The sequence below is a fragment of the Cyprinodon tularosa genome, unplaced genomic scaffold (assembly GCF_016077235.1).
Source record: "Cyprinodon tularosa strain WSP-4 unplaced genomic scaffold, ASM1607723v1 ctg298, whole genome shotgun sequence".
In the NCBI taxonomy this organism is placed as follows: domain Eukaryota; kingdom Metazoa; phylum Chordata; class Actinopteri; order Cyprinodontiformes; family Cyprinodontidae; genus Cyprinodon; species Cyprinodon tularosa.
In genome coordinates, this window is record NW_024039005.1 from 1122154 (window position 1) to 1142500 (window position 20347).

At 40.1% G+C, this 20347-nt stretch overlaps 1 protein-coding gene across 4 annotated transcripts in view; it reads left to right on the plus strand.

Annotated features, from left to right (window-relative positions):
• The first annotated feature begins 6671 nt into the window (after positions 1 to 6671).
• Positions 6672 to 20347, plus strand: part of ano5a (anoctamin 5a) — a 66605-nt gene continuing 52929 nt past the window's right edge. The window contains exons 1-4 of one of the 4 annotated variants that reach the window (XM_038291273.1): positions 6672 to 6917; positions 12061 to 12122; positions 16131 to 16268; positions 18164 to 18205. In XM_038291273.1, the coding sequence (XP_038147201.1) occupies positions 6848 to 6917; positions 12061 to 12122; positions 16131 to 16268; positions 18164 to 18205 (312 nt within the window). In that variant the 5' untranslated portion in view covers positions 6672 to 6847. The remainder of the gene's footprint in view (positions 6918 to 12060; positions 12123 to 16130; positions 16269 to 18163; positions 18206 to 20347) is intronic. The other 3 variants (XM_038291274.1, XM_038291275.1, XM_038291277.1) reach the window with 3 other exon arrangements.

A 20347-nucleotide genomic window follows, 5' to 3' on the forward strand; every position in this document is an offset into this window, starting at 1 on the left:
AACAACCGGAAATCGATCAGATAGATAAGATTTAAACCAGTCTAGTGCTGTTCCTTTAATTCCTACAAAATAGTCAAGTCTTTCTAAAAGAATATTATGATCAACTGTATCAAATGCAGCACTAAGATCCAACAGGACGAGCACAGATACAAGTCCATTATCTGAGGCCATGAGAATATCATTAGTGACTTTCACCAGAGCTGTTTCACTGCTATGATGAGCTCTAAAGCCAGACTGAAACTCTTCAAAAAGTTCATTATGGTGGAAGTGATCGCACACTTGTTTGGAAACTACTTTTTATCCAATATCCGATAATATAAAACTATTAACCTGGAGAAATATTTAGCTTAGAACATATTTAAGTTTATGACATTTTCACTCAGTTTCTCCCACTGTGTCTGATTCTGCTTCCCAACCATCTCATTTGGGTGTTAAAATAAGGTAAAGCAACATGAACGGGTGGTCCTCTGTGCCTTGTCATTAAAGATGAGTTTACCATTAGTCTCTGAAACCTCAGAGGGCACTGCTCACCCAAGCAGTCCCACATCCCAAGAAGGAGAAGCGACATGAGGCTGGAGGAAAAAAAGCGGTGTGGTGGAATAAATAAGCGGCTATATTTCTGCAGCCAGCCACACCCAACAGAAAAGGATCACATAATTACACCCGGACAGGACTGTGTAAACCACTTGAAGGGGAAGGGGGGGGTCACTGCTGCTGAATCTTACCACGGTGGAAGTACAGAGCGGCGAGGAGGCTGGGAGCGGCGAAGATAAGCTGTGAGAGCGTTTCCTGACTTTTACGTGATGAAGTTGTTTAACAACAGGCTCCATGTATTGTTCTGCTCTGAACAAACCACTAAGCTAAGCATCCTGCCTGCTGCAGGACATAACAGGTCTAAATAAAGCTTTACTTATGCTTATATTGTGACAGTTTATCTATATGCCATATTTCTATAATACTGTTCAGGAGGGTGAACAGATGTTGCAGGTTTCCATTGCTAAAGATTTGTGTGATTACTGATATGACCTCGTTTGGGTAGCATTACTTACCTTTGTTCTAGTGTAGTTCCTGGAAGTTCAACCTGGACTTTTTTGTTAAACAAATTAACCAAATTAAATCCTCACAGAGATAAAAGAGGAAATCAAAAACAAACTAACCCAACTACATTTGCGTCTTTATTTTTGTTTAGATACAAAGTGGATTATCAATTTAATTCAATTCAGATTATTTCTTTTGTTTTTTGTTTTTTACAGTGTTCTGTCGGCATAGTGGCAGTAAGAGCCAAACAGATTTTACTTTCACAAGTGGAGCAGTACGGCTATCGCCATAGTGTTCCGCTTGATTAATGCATATAAATGGCTTTATTATAAATCATGCAGGGAGATTTACAGATTAAATGGACGCTGCAATGGAAGTAGAACAGGAAAGGACAAACCAGGAAAAAGGAGAAAAGATGAAAGAAAGGGGAGATAAAACATCTTCAGTCTGCTTCATCACCTGCAGAGAGATGGAAACAGAACAGAACAACCAACAGATATAGTATAAGAGATACAATAAAGTGGCACCTTGATACTATCACCAAAGTAAGTAAGTAAGTAAACTTTATTTCTATAGCACTTTTCACAGACCAGGGTCACAAAGTGCTGCACAAATTTATAAAAAGTTTGTATAAATTAAAACAACTTACAGAAAAAGTGGGTCTTTAGTTGTTTCTTAAAAGTGTCTATACAAACAAGAGAACGAATAATACAAGGTAGTATAAGTAGTATTATTTAATCTGACATGTATACTGTGGTAGCTGAAGATAAGAATACAAAGGAAAAATGCTCAATAGCGGTTGTGAAGAGCCAAAGACACGCCCCCCCAGAGCACTAAGGCAAGCGTTGGGGGACCCATAACCCCAGATGTCCAAAGAGATCCCCAGAGCAAAGGCATCTCGGAGGGGCCAGCCCAGGAAATCTGCCCCCCCACCAATGGAAGCGGAGAGATGGCCCTAAAGAAATCCCCCAGGCCACCGCAATGCCGAAGCCCCCTGGAGCCACGGGGACGAGTCCTAAGGCCCTGCCGGCAGCCAGCCAGCCCGAAGTGAAACCGGCCATGGGCCTCGGGGATCCGAGGCCATAGAGGCGCCCTGCCCCCCAACGGGAGCTCTGGCCAGGCCCCGCGAAGTACCCGCCAGGAACAAGCCAGCACCCGCCCTGGCATCCACCCCCAAACACCAAGCACCACCAATGCACCAGCGGGCCAAAGGGCCAGCCAGTGGAGGGGGGGCGGGACGGGGGGAATGGGCTCCGTACTTAGCGGAGACTTGAGATGTCTGACATTGATGCCCGCTCAATTCAGCTTATTTCTATATCACCCATTCACATCACGTCATCTCAGGTCACCTTAAGCCGGGCAAACACTGTACCATTGTTTTGCCCTTTAAGTAACGTTTATTTCAATAAAAAACAAAAAACATTATCAGTGTCATCCTCTTCAGTCATTGAAGGACGTGTACTTTAAAAGAAATGGAGTCATCAATGAAGATACCGAAACTTTTTCTATCCTCATCTGATCCTAAGAAACCACATTACACTCTAAAAAGACAACCTTCAACTTAAATGAATTAAGTTCCTATTAGACAGAGGAGTCAAGTAACAAATAAATACTTCCTTACCTAAGTAGAAATGTTGGCTATCTCTACTTTACTGCCAGAATTATTTTTTAGACAACTTTTTATTTTCTACTCCTCACATTTTAAAAATAGACTCGTTAGTTTTGTTTAATTTAGGCTCATTTTCATTCTGGCCTGATGGTATTTAGAAAAATAAAAACCATCAAAATAATTAGTTTCATCCAGACAATTAATGTCTTTGTGGTTGGACTTGGTGCTGCCCCAACTTGTTGCTCGCCACATACAAAATAAATAGTTTTTTCAAGATGAAGTTAAATGTGATGTTACCATTAATTATAAAACTAAGAAAATGAAGTCTAAGGAAGTTATCATCATGATCGTAGAAACATTTCCCTTTAATAGTGTAGAGCAGTAAAGCTTTTTACTTGTTTTATTTTTACTTTTATACTCTAAGCAGTTTTAAAAATTGTACTGTTACACTTTCACTGGAGTAAAAAGCTGAAGCTGATCCTCCAATTTCTACAAAAGTGTTTAGAAACAGTAGGATTTATACTGGAGGAATAAACAAGAATACTTTTGACACCTTTCCTAGCAGCACAGGGACCATTAACTGCTAACTATGATACAGGCTATACACACACATACTCGTTCTGCCGTCGTAGTGAGGACCATGTGTGGACTCCTTTTGACTTCCATTGATTTTCAGCCATTTTCAACCCTTTCTATGGCCTAACCCTAAACATTATCAATGCATACCTCACCCTACCCCATCCTAACTAGAGGTGAGTATTGGCATGAGTGTTGCGATTGGATATATGTCGCGATACTTGGGTCACGATACGATATTTTCACAATATTGCAGTATCACTATATATTACCATATTTTACCCAGCTATCAAAATCAAATGATGAGATAAAACAGCAAGTGCTGTATATTTTCATCAGAAAATATTAGCTATTATCCATGTTGTTTGGGGTTTTCTTCCACTGTGACTGCCTCAAATACAGATTTGGTGCTGCACGCACAGTTAAAGGGCTCCACAGCGCTTTCTGCCAGAGTGGCGGTGCAGAGGTAGCCCATTTTCCCATCAATGTTTTATGTAACCATTTTTTTTTTTTGAAAATCGATACTAAGAAGTGAAAGATCGATATTATATTAGGCAGCCAAATGTCATGATATATCGCCAAAACGATTATTTCCCACACCCCTAATCCTAACCCATTGACACCTTAGACCTAAACCTAACCATTAACAAAATAGCATTTAAAAAAAAAAAAAAAAAAAAAAAAAAAAAATATATATATATATATATATATATATATATATATATATATATATATATATATATATATATATATATATATATATATATATATATATATATATATATATATATATATTAGGGATGCACGATATAATCGGCCTTAAAACTGAATATCGGACATCGGCCACCCCACAGATATTTAACCCGATATTTGATCAGCTTCTGAGTTTCTAAAGTCTAAAAAAATAAATATAAATACTACTTCTTCTTCCTCAAAAACTTCTTTTTTACAGACTTAAAAACTTCTAATGACGAGGGAAAAAATATTGATCCATTGAAATATCCCAATATCTTCATATGCTGATATATTGCCATTTAAAAACACCATATCAATCTCTTTTACTAATGAAATATTGCTATATGTCATCGTTATGCTACGAAATCCCCCGAAAATTCACCAAATGTTGCCATATTTTTATATGTTGATATATTGACGCGGTATCGATCTATTTTACTAACAAAATCTCACAAGAATTTGCAAAATATCACGAGAGTTTGTAACAGAACGATGAAATTTCACCAGATTTTGAAAGTAAAATAGATCGATACCGCATTTTTAAAAATCAATTTGATATCAGCATATGAAAATATATTTGAGTATATTATTTTTCAAAGTGTCAGAAATGGATAACAAAACTGCTATTTTCAATGACTATTTATTTTTGTCCAGCTTTAACATCGGTATCGATATCGGTTATCGGCTACATGAGTTTTAAAATATCGGCATATCGGATATCGGCCAAAATCCCAATATCGTGCATCCCTATTATATATATATATACTGCCCTACATACATACATACATACATATATGCATGGATGGATGTATATATTTATTTTTGTAGTTATTTTGGCACTAATAGAGCTCCGCATTATAGAGAAGAATCCTTCAGCTGTTTTAATGTAAAAAGCAAATTCATCAACAATTTCCTTGTTTTGCTTTTGTTAACATTTTATTTAATTTATTTTGGTAATTGATTTTTCTAAATTGATGTTTAATTGGGGGGAAGGGGGGTCAAACACGTGTTGCCAACGTGTTGACGTCTGTGAGTGGGATTTATTTTCTGCGTGTCAAAGCATTAGGTGACCTCGAAGTTAAGCATCGAGACGAAGAAGAAGAAGAAGCGGCGAGGCGTTTGGTGCATGGCGCGTGTTTTGAAGCTGCTCTGCTTGTGGAGAAATGTCCTGGGCCGTGAGTAGTGAGGAAACAGGAAGCGATTCTTGTGGGATGGAAGAGGGAAATAGTGACAATGAAGGTTGGAAGATAGCAGCATCAAAAAATGAGAAAAAGCGGAAAAAACAGAGATCAGTTAAAGGGGAATCTAGTTCAGAACAATCCAGTGATGATCAATCCATACATTCCACAGCACAACAAAATGAATTCAAAGTCATATTCAAAGTCGTTAATCAGGCAGACTCTTTTACAAACTGGAATCCGGTTCACTTAACAAAAACCATCAATAAACTTGTTGGAGAAGTCAGAGGTGCCAGAATTCTGTACAGTGGAGACCTGCTAATTAACTGCAGAGACAGCGCCCAGCAAGGCAAAGCAATACGTATTAACAAAATTGACGGGATAAGAGTTCAGTGCAGCCTAATGGAGAACAAAAAGATCAGCAGGGGAGTCATTGGAGGAGTTCCTCTGAAAATTTCTGAAAAAGAGATTCTGGAAAACATAAGCGGTGCAAAAGTAAAAGAAGTAAAACGGTTAAAAACAACAAGAAACGGAGAAAGATCTGACAGTTTATCTGTACTAATTAAATTCGAGGAAGAGCAATTACCAAGCAAAGTATTCATCGGTTACATCAGTTACAATGTCAAAATCTACAATCCACCACCATTGAGATGTTTCAAATGTCAAAAATTCGGACACATTGCAGCAGTTTGTAAAGGGAAACAGAGGTGTGGAAGGTGTGCAGGAGAACATGAATATGGTAAATGTGGAAAAGAAGCTAAAATAAAATGCTGTAATTGTGGTGGAGAACATACTGCTGCTTATCGCGGCTGTGAAGCAAGCAAAAGGTCTGAAGAAATAAAAAAAATGAAATTTGAGCTTGGAATAACTTATGCTGAAGCTGCAAAAAGGATCCCATCTCAGTCAGAAAAACCCAAACCTACAGTTCAACACACGGCAAATTTCAAACCTCTAGAGAAATCTCCAAAAATTGATGAAGACTCACTAATTGTTAAAAAGACAAATTTTGTTCTTTTCATGGTGGAAGTGATTAACTGTACTGCTCAGACGACAAAAAAAACAGAAAAAATCAAAATAATAGTGAAGGCTGCAGAAAAATATCTGGATGTTAAAGATATGAACTGGGAGATGGTTGGAAGCATGATGGAAAGACCAATGGGACCATCAGAAACTGGCAGAGGTACGATGACCTAGAGTAAATTAAAATTATACGGGCAAATGTAATTTAGTATAATTTAGTATTATGTGGGTTTAAGTTACACAGGTTATTTTATTGTATTTTTTTTTTTTTTTTTTTTTTTTTTTTTTTTTTTTTTTTTTTTTTTTTTTTTGGGGGGGGTGAATCGTTTCCTGTTTCCTTGCTTTACTCCATATCAGTTGGTGGCGGTAATGCACATTTCACAAGTTTGCCAACCGCCATAAAATCTCATAAGAAGAAGAAGAAGACGTCTGTGAGTGTCAGGCTATTGGCCTTAGGGGTGTAGACCCTCCCCCTCCCTTCCCTCCCCTTCCCTCCCCCCTGCAGAGTGGGTCGTGGAGAATGCAGCAGAGAGCGGTCAGTGGGTGAGGGAGGCCAGCAGCAGCAGCAGCAGCAGCAGCAATAGCCCGGTGAGTCAGCTACTTGGTCAGGCGGGGGAAGGAAGCACCACAGGCAGCCTGTCGGAGGGAGAACACCCGGAGAGGAACACTTTAACCCCGGGAGACCTCAGCGATGCGCCGAATAACAGGGAAATGTGGAGAGGACAGTTTGATAGAGATGAGCCCGGCTGAATCTTTCAGCGGTGAGTTAATCTAACATTATAATATGAAACTAAACTGAAAGGAAAGAGTTGGACTTTTAAAGAGAGTCATTAAAAGATCTGAAATATATTTACAGAATTAAACCATCTTGGTGTTATTTCTTTACACTTCTTATTACTATTCTCATCTTGTTAACCGAGTTTCTTTCCTAACATTTTTTAAACATAAATTCCTTATTTCCTGCCAGTTTTAGGTGTAAAATGCCCCCCCCCCCCACAACCTAGAACAGATAATGGATGTCTATTCTATTAACATTTCTACATCTGTAGAATGGGGCTGTTTGATGTCTCCTCCATTCACAGGGCCCCCTGCCTGTCTTTGCTTAGGGCCCCACATTTCCTAAATCCTCTCCTAAAGTCATTAACTTTTTTTATTGGATTTATTGTCATAGGCAAACACCAAGGTGTGGATGATGTTGAAGCAAAGATGCATTTAGCGCTATGCTCACTCCACTATCTATGTTTTGGAAGAGTGCAAGTAACCCAGGAGTACAGCAGCCATGAAGGCAGCATTATGCTGCAGAGATGCTTATCTTCAGGATAATGGAAATAGGTCACAGTTGGCAGGAAGATAACAAAACTCAAATATATCAACACTGCAACAGCACATTATTTTCCTCGTGCATGACGACAGTTTATGTTCTGCTCTGTTCTGCTGAGCTAAACACGGAGCACCATGGAACTTAACCTGTTTGAGGCACCTAAGATTTTTAAATCAAGGTTAGTAAAACTATAAGGGCTAACCCAAAGCGCTTTGAGCTGTTTCTGTGCAATTTTGGAAAAATAAATACAAATTTAGTCCTTTTCTGGATTTATTTCTAATTGCTTTCCTTCCAGTTTACAGCTTGTAGCCCTTTCTGTCTGTCTATCAAAAAAAAGCACATTCGGTATCATATAACACAAAGTGGAACTGTTCTAGACAAGGTTTGATTTCAACTAGGGACACTATTGGTCTTCAGTTTCATTGGTCCTTTGCAGAAATATTCATGCTCTTTTATTATTCTTAATGTGAGCATCAGGGCACATTTTGTTTAAAGAGAACAGCAGCATTTCTTCTACATTAATACAAATCTTATCAGCACTACACGCACTAGATGCTGTTTAATGTTTAAAGCATCACTGACTCTGATTCTGACTCTGAATGTGGAATTAGGACTTATTTACACTTTGAAAAGGTTTGCATTTAAACTTACCAGCGACTAAGACAGAAGGTAAATATTTAACCAAATATAGTCGAAATATGTCTGTAATAGGTGGATTTATCCTGTGTTTAATTTTGAAGATATAGAATTGTGCAGAAGTAAACCCCACTCTTATGCTGAAACAATTAATCTGAAACAGTTAATCATAATAATCGATTATTTAAATAATCGTATACTAATTTTGGTGATTGATTAATTGTTAACTGGAGTATAGGGCCACTAGTGCCGACAGAGCGACCCACTTAGAGCAGGAATTATACCAAGATTGTAAAAATTAATTTACCAGACATTAAAGGTACACTATGCAACCGGTGTTGATTTTCCAGCGAGGCTCCCCCCAGAGGGCGAAAGTAAAAGTGCACCGTCGTAAATATGCTCAGCTGTTCTCCTGGTTTCTCCGTCAAGCCAGGCGCGGTTGTTTTGAGCTTGGCAGACAGGCGAACGCAACGAATCACCATGTCTACTGCGGTAAGTGACTATTTTGTTCCAATTTTCGAGTTTGAAAATTTAGCATGTTTTCATACATTATTTGTTATGCATGTGTCTAAATAACAGAGATTGTAGTTAGCCAAGTTCTCGCCGTAAAGCAAGACCGACTCTCGCGAGACTTCTGAGCCTGTGGGTGCGGGCCGAGGGCTCCTGCAATTGCAAGTACGGTATTTTCCCTACAGACCACCAGGGCGGCCGAGAATACCTTTGTTCGACCTGAAATGACTCATTTAATCATCCAAAACGTTATGGAACACATTAATTAACTGAAAAATGTTGCATAGTGTGCCTTTAATGTTTGTACTAATATACTTATGAACCGTGAAATCTAGAAAAATATAATCGATGTAAATAGAATTCCTCTGTTTTTCTTTATCCTATTTTTAGAAGTAGAATCTATTAAATAGATCTATTTTTATGTGGAAAGCAAAAAATAGCAGATCTTTAGTCTCCTTCTCATGTTGTTATGATCTACAATAGAAATAAAACCTGTTATTTATACCTGAACTGTCGTCAAAAATGAAAATATTGCTGAAAGGGAATCAGAAACGTTGATAGTTTACATCTTTGTTCATTTTAACAGCAGTTTTCTGAACTGTCAGAATATTTAGTTTTAGAAAAGAAATCCTAACGTTGGTTTCTTACATTTCTCAAGTTCCTCAAATCCAAACTCTCTCCTGCTTCTTTACAGAACTGCAATCAGAAGCTTTCGCCTGTTTTAGCTTAGATTATATTCAGTTTTTTAATTGTATTGTATTTTTCTCATCTAGTTATTGGTAGGGACAATTAGATCGGTCCAAAATGTTGGTAGGGACATGTCCCTATGGTCCCAAAGTAGGGATGCACGATATTGGGATTTTGGCGATATCCGATATGCCGATATTTTAAAACTCATGTAGCCGATATCGATACCGATGTTAAAGCTGGACAAAAATAAGTAGTCATTGAAAATAGCAGTTTTGTTATCCATTTCTGACACTTTGAAAAATAATATACTCAAATATATTTTCATATGCTGATATCAAATAAATTTTTAAAAACGCGGTATCGATCTATTTTACTTTCAAAATCTGGTGAAATTTCATCGTTCTGTTACAAACTCTCGGGATATTTTGCAAATTCTTGTGAGATTTTGTTAGTAAAATAGATCGATACCGCGTCAATATATCAACATATAAAAATATGGCAACATTTCGTAAATGTTCGGGGGATTTCGTAGCATAACGATGACATATAGCAATATTTCATTAGTAAAAGAGATTGATATGGTGTTTTTAAATGGCAATATATCAGCATATGAAGATATTGGGATATTTTAATGGATCAATATTTTTTCCCTCGTCTTTAGAAGTTTTTAAGTCTGTAAAAAAGAAGTTTTTGAGGAGGAAGAAGTAGTATTTTTTATTTATTTATTTTTTTTAGACTTTAGAAACTCAGAAGCTGATCAAATATGGGGTTAAATATCGGTGGGGTGGCCGATGTCCGATATTCAGTTTTAAGGCCGATACCGATAGGGGGCCGATTATATCGTGCATCCCTATCCCCATATAAACCTACGCCCATGGTTCTAGAGATAAGTAAACATCAGAAAGGCACTAAATTTATCTGCATCATGACATGACAGTATGATGCACTTTGTAAAGGTGGAAGGATTTATTCATAGTTGGGAAATTTTATCTTTTATTTTTTGTGTTAATATGTTTTTATTGGTGTAACTGTGAGAGCTGCTTTCCAACAATTAAGTCCGGCTCCAGCACAAATAAACTGAAGATGTTGATCCATCTTATCTCTTGGACTCTGTGGAATATAAAACAGACCTCGGCTCAGATCAGCAGGACGGTTTCTAGAAATGTCTCTCATTCCCTCTCAGATGTAAGAAGCCACTTCAAACTTTCAGCTCATGACAGAAAACCACAACTTTCCTGCTTCATAAAATCAGACCAACCCAAACTCAGCTTTCCTTCAGTTTAAGGGAACTGAAACTACAGAATGTGTTACCTTTTATAGCTTTGAAAGCTTCTGGTTTTTGTATGTTGTCTTTTTTTTAAAGCAGTGAACATTGTTTTTATTACAGCTGATTGATAAAAAATGACTGCTCTATTTAGTTTAATTCACTTCATTTTGACTCTGCTTCAGATTTTCTCCACTTAAACTAATAAATGGCTGCATTGTTGAGGCATTTCCACTGTGATCAGCTGCTCGGTCTGAACAAAGCTTTAAGTGTGGAGGCTTCCTAGAGAGGAGGTCTGCTGGTATTGCTGACTGGCTGCTGTTACGTCTAATAAAGCAGCCAACTGGGAAAACATATGCTCAGCTGTTTGGGAGCCGTTCTGGTCTGTGAATGAAAGGCCTTCTGCTCAAAGGCACAATGTCTGTTTAAAGTGTTATTACAGTAGTAGCCATTCAAAATGTCCCCACTTTCCTTGGTTGGTCCCCTATGATTCCTCTTTAAACCTCAATCTTTGTACTTAAATATTCTTTCTGTCACGATTTCTGGACATTATGATCTAAAGAGAAGCATCATCTCCTGGTCAGACCCTGTAGTTCAGTGAAAGGGTGGAGTCAGAGGAAATAAAATATGCAAGAGGGGGTCATGTTTGACTGTGAAGGGCCATTTTTAATGGCCGCTACTTTACTAAAGCAGTATTATTATTATTAGCTCTAAGAATAAGTGTGGATCTGTGGTTTAACTCTTTGTCTCAAACTAAAGTTAGTACTGTGAGGCTAAAGGCCTGGTTCTCCTTTGTGTAGCAGAGAGCTTGTTGCAGATATTTTTGAATCGTGGTCTGCGTTATGTTATTCCATGCCACAACGCCAGGGCAGGGGGCCAATCAGGAACTAGCTGATATTATTTTATATACTCTAAAATAATATACTATATTGAGTCATATAAACTCAGAAACCAACAATTAGGAATTATGTTTTTTTACTTCGTTTTTTTGTGTGGATCCTTAGCTTTGATCTTTTTAGGCACTACAGACTCCTTGTTTGTTTCTTTTTCCTCGTCCTTCTGCCCTATTAGATATTTGCTTATGTAAATCCTTTCTCAGAATCCATCCAGAAGAATCGCACCGTCCTGTGTAAAGCAGTGAGGGACGGCCAAAAAGGGGAAGACAGTCGGAGTAATTACTCAGTTTCATCACGTGTCCTCCTGCTATTTTTAACCAGGCCAGAGGAGGGTTTGCAGACGTCTCATTCTTGTTTTCTGAAGTCACTCCTGTTGCTGCTGAATCATAATAGCATGGTTTAGCTTCTGCTGTCAGGGCGATCTAGCAGGGCCCCATTGTGCACCTCGAGAGAGAGACCGCTGCCCTAACGTACTGTCCAAATATAGAGCAGAACGCTGACAGTCGGTGCTCTCAGCTGCTCTTATGGTCGAGCTGACGGTTGTAGCTCCAGGCTCATTTTTTGTCTGCTCTCTTTTTGTCTTGCAGATGATGTTAATGTCTATCACCAACAGGCCTCATCCAGTGCAGGATCCCTGCAGCAGTCAGAGGTAAACACCTGCTCTCTGATCAGCTGGAAGACTCATTTATTTCCTCCATAATGCCATTTTATTTTTATTTATTTTAATCAAACTGTTAAAGTAGATGGAGTTAGGCATACATTTATATAAACACCTGAAACATTTTGATTTAAATACACATTTTTTTTAATATTGTCATGTCAGAACTGCAAACTTTGTTTTAGTTTTAGCATTTAATTTGACATCCCAACACAAAGGATCACATTAACGGAACTGGAATGAAAATAATAAATCAAAGGTCTTCAACAGGAGGTCCGCGACCCCTAGGGGGTCCATAGAGGTACTGCATGGGGGTCGACAAAATTTTTATTTTTATTTATTTTTATTTTTTTTTACTTTTTTTTATATTTATATATAAATTCCCCCCTGCAATTTTTTTCCACTAATTAAAATGTCTTTAAATACACATTAAAATGAATTCAACATGAATTCATCATCATTTCATTCACACCTGTCCCATCAACCAGGAATCAGAAATACTTCAATAATCTCAGGGCGAAATTACTTTAGTTACATTACTCCATCTGTAATAGTGACTATAGGACCAGTTTGATAGAACACTATTTCAAACAATATATGTAATTAGGGGGTCCCCGCTTCATCTCGCCATCAGTTTGGGGGTCCTTGGCCTGGAAAACGTTGAAGACTCCTGTAATAAATGATTAAAAAAAAGAAACAAACTAAAGAAATACTCCAATATTTATATATTTCAGCGTAGCCTTTCTCTATAAACCACTAAAGATGTGATCTGCATGTGTGTTCAGCTCCTTTAACATCTCTGATTAAAATCCAATTTCCACCAACTGCCTTAAAAAGGTCTCTTTACCAATAAACACAGTCTGTCATTGTATATAATTGAACCCTGGTATAAATCCAGCTGTTATAAAAGCCTCAGATGTTGGTTGGAGAACAATTAGCAGAACAAAGAAGACAGCAGACAGACCAGGGATGATTTTTACAGCCGCGTTAAGGAATAAACCTCCCAGAGCTCCTCACAGTCTGTAGCATCTAAAAATGGAAAGAGCCTGACAGGACGCGTCCACCCGCCCAAACTAAGAGGTCAGGCAGGCAGAACAGTAACCGAAAGCAGCCAGGCGGTGCATGGTAACACCTCAGCTCTGAGAATCTGTTCACAGAGCAATAAAAAAATATCAATATATATATATATATATATTCCTGACCAATATCAATAGTAAATGCATCAGAATTTTCTGCAGCTACAGTGAAATCTGAACAAGAAGCTGGAGAATAAAGGCAAATTAAATGATTCAGCCTCTTAACCTCTGATGGCCTCTGATTTGTTTAAGGTCAAAGGTTGTGTTTAAATAGAATTAGCGCTGGAACTTTAATTAGGGATTTCACCCCTGATTATTATCTAGATCAGGGGTCACCAACCTTTTAAAGGCTGAGGGCTACTTCATGGCTACCGAGTCATAGGAAGGGCTACCAATACTGACCTATGAACTGGAGGGATCAGTGTTCACCTGCAGTAAATCTCATCCATTAAAACTCATTTTTATTCTTATTTTATTCTTTTATTCATTTCTAACTTTCTTTTTAATATTGTCATTTTGAAACCAGTGAAAAATGATGAAATAGTTAACATGATGAAATAATACATAAATGATTAAAAAGAAGAGCAACAGAATAAAAAAAAATGAAACTTAACTTTCAGAAGATGAAGAGGGCCCGCAATGTGGTCCTTGAGGGGCCCCTTGGTGACCCCTGATCTAGATAAATAAAACAGAAAAGTAAACAATAAATATGAATATTAACTGAAGTTAAAGGCCTTTATGATAAAAAGGTAAGAAGTAAAAAAATGTTAAAGGAACTTTTATGAATTCTAAACAGTCGGCTTCATATAATGATGATATGTAAGGTGCTCTGGTGGGATGGGACCATCATTAAACTCTAGAGCGGAGGTCTTCAACAGGGGGGGCACAACCCCTTGAGGGTCCATAGAGGTACTGCATGGGGGTCGCTAAAGTTTTGGTTGATTAGACTTTTTTTTTATATTCCCTCCTGCATTTTTTTCCACTAATTGAAATGTCTTTAAATCCAGATTAACATGAATCCAGCAGACTGTAGTAAACAGATTAATGGAGGCAGAAGATGTCTTTCAGTCATCAATGCCCACATTCAGAGACACACAGGAGCTCTTTCAAGCTGGGCACCGTTTCATTCACAACACCTGTCCCATCAACCAGGAATCAGAAATACTTTAATAATCCCAGGGAGGGATTACTTTAGTTACATTACTCCATCTGTAATAGAGTGACTATAAGACCAGTTTGATAGAACACTATTTCATACCATATATATAATTAAGGGGTCCCCGCTCCATCTCGCCATCAGTTTGGGGTCCTTGGTCTGGAAAACGTTGAAGACCCCTGCTAAAGACGGTTCCTGCGGATCCTTAAAGTCGTAGGGAAGCGACTGTTCCAAACGTTGCATTTCCAAATTCTCCCAAGGCCAGTTAGTTCTACGTCAGCCTGAACACCTAAATTCATCCAATCATATATCAACGCTCATCTGTCAATCACATTTTTTCGGTCATAGCATCTTGATTTATATGTCGCAGCTAATATACGCAACGGTTGAAATAGGAATCTCTCATTTGGTTTTATTATAAATGAAACCAAATGAGAGGAAAGGATTTTATACTTAGTCATAGGGAAATCATATTTAATTGTCAAATCATTCTGGCTTAAACATGTATATAAATGTAATCTTTATCAGACGATGTTGTCCCAAAATGTAGAAAATTTCTATTTTTAAAAATATCCCGTCTCAAAATCTGTTGCTTTATTTTATTTTGTTATCTTCTGCAGGCCAGTTAGTTCTACGTCAGTCTGAACACCTAAATTCAGCCAATCATATATCAACAGTCATCTGTCAATCTAATTTTTTTCGGTCATAGCATCTTGATTCATATGTCGCAGCTAATATACGCAACGGTTGAAATCAGAATCCTTTCCTTTCCCATTGAGTTGCGTCCCAGTGTTCACGGGGATGGACGTCTGTGTCTTCAGCAGGCGTAGAGCTAACAGAACTGGCAGCGTTGCGAGGCAAGGGCTCAAACATGTACGGCTGGAAGCCTTCTAAACCAAACCAAGCTTCTGCCGCCCTGGCGTCCTCTTCCACAACATCGTCGTCCCCGCTTTCCTCTTCTAAATAAAAAAAGGATGCCGGAGGAGACTCATCCACGACCTCCGACACTAAACTCTCCTCCTCTTGCATGTTTCCGCTGTCCATAGTGTTCCTTGACAGCGTCGTTTCTAAGTCACCAATTTAGTGCTACTTGGTCCCAATGGAATTTCCCATTGGGAACCTACTAGCACTAAGATGCTAACTGGTTAGCAACTTAGTGCTACTTGGTCCCAATGGAATTTCCCATTGGGAACCTACTAGCACTAAGTTGCTAACTGGTTAGCAAGATGCTCCCAAAAAACCGGCCACAACGTGATTGCAAACTTTTTGCTATAACCATCCCGCCCCCTTGATAATCGACCCATCACATTCACTTTATTCACTCCTGTAAAGTCGGGCACCACTCCTGAGAATTCGGAAAATGCAACCGTTAGAACAGCCGCTTCCCTACGACTTTAAAAAGTCTTGAATTTAACTTGTCTTACGTTGTAGGAACTCTGTCAAAAATGGCAGAGAATTCATTATTATTTTCTGTCCCTTACATAAAATCCCAGTAAAATAGACCAAAGTTTGTGGCTATATGAGGAGAGGTATCGGAGGTGAATGATAGTTGGTCATCTGAAATTTAGCTTTCACAAATGTGTGTCAGCTTTCCTCTTGAATGGTTGTGAGAAGTAATTGTAAACCTTTTCCAATTTCCTTCTTTTTTTACCTTTTTTTTATAACAAATCTTCTCTCTTATCTATTTCTAGTTGTTTATTTCCAACAGCCAAACCTAGATTGGACAAAGCTCTAATGCATCTGTGTTCTCCTTCTTACACCTGAAAGTCCCCTTTAAAGGCTGATGTGTGTGTAGAGACCTGTGAGTCTAGCAGGAACAGCCTGGCCTCCCTGGCTGCGTCTGACTGCAGTGACAGCCCACGGCTCAGCTGTCAAAGCTTAGAGAGAATCAGTGCTTTGCCCGGGGTAAGGCTAGTCAGCCGTTTCTGTGCATCTTCTTATGTCGACTCTGAGATTAACAGACCAGGAGCTGCCTGTGTTATGGAGTGCTCTTTGCTTAAAGTGTAACTAAACCCGATGTCACAGCATAACCCAGACACCAGACATATTTTAAAAACTTCAGCCACAATAGGGCAGGGGTGGAGCCAGATGTGGGGGCCTGGGGCGGCCATGGCCACTCTTAGCCACCCCTTTGGCCCCACCTGCCTTTTTTTCCCTTCTGACCCCCAGATTCTACATCCTCCGTCAGCCCTCTGCGCCGTCCCGCTCACAGGCATTGTGCAGAGTACTTGTCCGTCACGTTAATCAATGAGAACTGTTCCACATCCACCGCTACTTCTCCGCACGTCACCGTCCACGTACGCCTTCTCCGTCCGTCACCGTCAAAATACGGAGCAAAGCAATTTTTTAGTTCCGCTCCCGTCCGGCCAGGTCAATATCAGCAATTGCAATCACACCAAACAGGACAAAGAAAAGCGAGAAGATCCGATTTGTCAAAAATATATAATTAAAGCCCTGGCTGCTGCAGACGGGCTAAAGTTATCCCTGGCCGCTGCAGACGGGCTAACGTTAGCCCTGGCCGCTGCAGACGGGCTAACGTTATCCCTGGCCGCTGCAGACGGGCTAACGTTATCCCTGACCGCTGCAGACGGGCTAACGTTATCCCTGACCGCTGCAGACGGGCTAACGTTATCCCTGACCGCTGCAGACGGGCTAACGTTATCCCTGGCCGCTGCAGACGCGCTAACGTTATCCCTGACCGCTGCAGACGGGCTAACGTTATCCCTGGCCGCTGCAGATGGGCTAACGTTATCCCTGGCCGCTGCAGACGGGCTAACGTTATCCCTGGCCGCTGCAGACGGGCTAACGTTAGCCCTGGCCGCTGCAGACGGGCTAACGTTATCCCTGGCCGCTGCAGACGGGCTAACGTTAGCCCTGGCAGCGGTTAGCCTTAGAGGTCCGCTGGTTGCCGTGGTCCTCTCAACATCAGAACTTTTTTTTAAATTACGTACTAAAGGCGAGTACATTATACTTCACTATATGGTCTGTTTACCCATTTAATGCGTAATTTAAAAAAAAATTTCCGAAGTTGAGAGGACCGCGGCAACCAGCGGAGCTCTAAAGCTAACGTTAGCCCGTCTGCAGCGGCCCTCTTTCGGCATAGCCGTGTGTGAAGGACCGCTGGCCCTGATGGCGATTTTTCTTTTTTGGCCAAAACGTTCATTTGATTTGTGTTTATCTGACTTTGTTCATTATTATTCCTCCACTAAATGAAAAAACTCATAATTTATTATTATCTAGAGACTATTAATAAGAGGAGGTGAAATGCAGCGCTAGACGAGCTTAGCGTGTGGTGACGTCACGAGTACAGATGCGATCACGCTTCTAGTTCTTGTGAATTGGATCAGTAGTAGGGCTGAGGCTGATGATGTTTAACGAGGACACGAGAACGGATTGAGAAGCGGCGTTAGCTCTAGCTAGATTTGTACCAAACTGTTCCGTTTCAGCCAGTTGGAAAATTCCACTGCAGTAACCACCTTCCAACCCATAGAGGGCAGCACTAAGATGGTTTGCAGATTATTTTTACTGAATTAAACACCCTTACATTAAAATGTGAACAGTGACATAAAGATAGTATCTTTCAGGCTCAATCTATACAGGTAATCTGCAAAAAGCCTAATTTAGTTTAGTTGCTCTTTTATCTGTAGGATAGAAAAATGTTTGGAGGCTGTGGCGTGTCTAAACCATTGCTGCTGTCTGTCAATTTTGCTGCTGTGGTTGTTGTGGTTTAAGGTGTTTTTGTTTGTTTTATTTTCCATGTTTTCAGCTCATTTCTCACTGTGTGCTCGATTTCTCTGCAGCTTTGGAGAAAACGGGCTCTATTCCTGAAGTACCGTTCCAGGGTATGGCATGGTAAAACAGGCTTGTGATGCAGTGAAGCTCTGCATAGGTCTGCCTGTGTGCCTGTCAGAGTGTCCGCTCGCTGTCGGCCGTCCTTCACACATTAGATATTCCAAAAAACACAAATGGAAAGATATTCAATTGATCCAGAGAAGGAAATGATCTCACTCAGGGATCGAGGAAAATCAATACCTTTTTCTTGGTAGAGAGCAGAGCCTGCCTTGTAGCTGGCATGTTTGTTTCTGAGAGCGATGGAAATATGCACTGACTGCACCAGCTTTAGTGCCAATGGAAAATGGCTTTTCAACTGTTTTGTTTCTCACCTTTGATAGTTTTTCGCTTCACCGCAGGGAAAGCAAGTCAGGTGATGTTAAAGCATAATTAAAAGGCACAGTGTTGTAGATGTACATGCAGATGTGTGTGCGTGTGTGTACCTGTCTAGCCCACAGAGTGAGGACCATTTTTCCTATTTCACCATCAAATTGAGGACCAGTTTTTGCAAAGGGAGGACATTTTGCTGGTCCTCACATGCTATTTTGCTAATGGTTAGGGTTAAGTTAGGGTTAGGGTTGGGGGGACGGGTTAGGCGTTAGACACTCTCTCGATGACCCCCCCCCCCCCACCCAGTCCAACGACTAGAGCAGTTGGTTAGGGGATCAAAAGTATTGCACGGGCCGGCGCACGTTCGTTGGTATCTCTCAGATCCATAGCCAAGCCAGTTTGTAGAACTTGGAGAATTAGGGTTAGCTTTTAGAGTAATGGCTAGGTTTTAGGGTTAGGGCAAGGCTAAAAATTAGGTTTTAGGGCAAGTGTCAGGGTTAGGGATCGGCTAAGTGTATTTTTAAGGCAAGGGTCAGGTGTTAGGTGTAGGTATGGATTCCACTAATATTAGGGTCAGTAGCTAATTGATCTGGTAAGGTGATATATGCTATAAGTGTAGTATAAGAGTGGAGGTTATGATTAATTGAAGATAAGTATATTATTTTTTAGTTCAATGGAGGAAGCAGAGTCAGGGTAAACCTCCCTGTAATGGGCTAAGTTGACCCCCGCCAGTCTGGCATGTAAACTCTGCCTCCTCCACTCCCTGCAGTTCTAAACTGAGGGAAGGGAGGTAGGTAGAGGGAAATGTTTTATGAATAAATATTTTTTAGGTCTAATATTGGTAGGAGTTTTGTTACTTAAGGTTAAGATTTTGATAATTTCAGTGTAAAATAGGGTGTAAGGTATTTTATAGAAATTAGTGAGGAGTGGTCATATTATGGTATTAATTCACTAATTGTGGTTAATTTAAGGTTTCTCATCAGGTGTTTAAAAGGAGACATTTAATGTAAAAGAGGGCTTAATATCAAGCATATTATGGTGAGATGGCCATGTTAAGGCTTTATCTCCAAATATATGAGATTAATAAATCTTGGAGGGCTAAAAGGGTTAGGGTTAGGTTTAGAGCTAAGGTATCAGTTGGGTTAGGGGGAAGGCCGGGTTATCCTGCCCCAGCGGTGTGTCACAGTGTGCTTCTCACAGATTTTTTGATTTGTCCAATATTGAAGCGTGCTCTGCGCTATGTTATTCCACGCCACAACACCAGAGGGCCAATCAGGAACTAGCTTTGGGTCTAGATACGGCCGAGGCGGTGAGGAAACGGGGGGGCAAGTTTGTATGACAACGGAGGGACATGAGGTCCAAAAAGAGCGGGGATCCAGGTGGAAAAAGGGTCCCAGAGTTCTCGCGCACCTCGCTCTGCTAGCTGCTCCATCTTCACCAGTCGTTTTCCACAATGGCGGTCAGACAAACAAAACAAGCTGGTAAGGAACCAAACAGGAAATACTAGGGATGGAACGGTTTATGAAAACCGTCCGAACTGTTCAGTTCGACTGTCTCGGTTCGGTTCGCGTGTGTTTCGTTCGGTTCATGCGCTGCTCCTTTTTCTCATAGGCGAAGCGTTTACACTCCAGAGCAGAAGGTGGCAGTACTGCGACCAAAGCCAACCACCAGTAGTAAACAAGAAGAAGAAGAAGCGAAGCAGCGTAGCCGGGTGTAGCAGGGAAAAATCAGTTGTTGTGGAGAATTGTGTGGGTATGGCGAGTGGGAGAGAACAGGAGTTGGAAGACGCGCCAGCAGCACTTTATAGGTCTGCTGTATGGGAC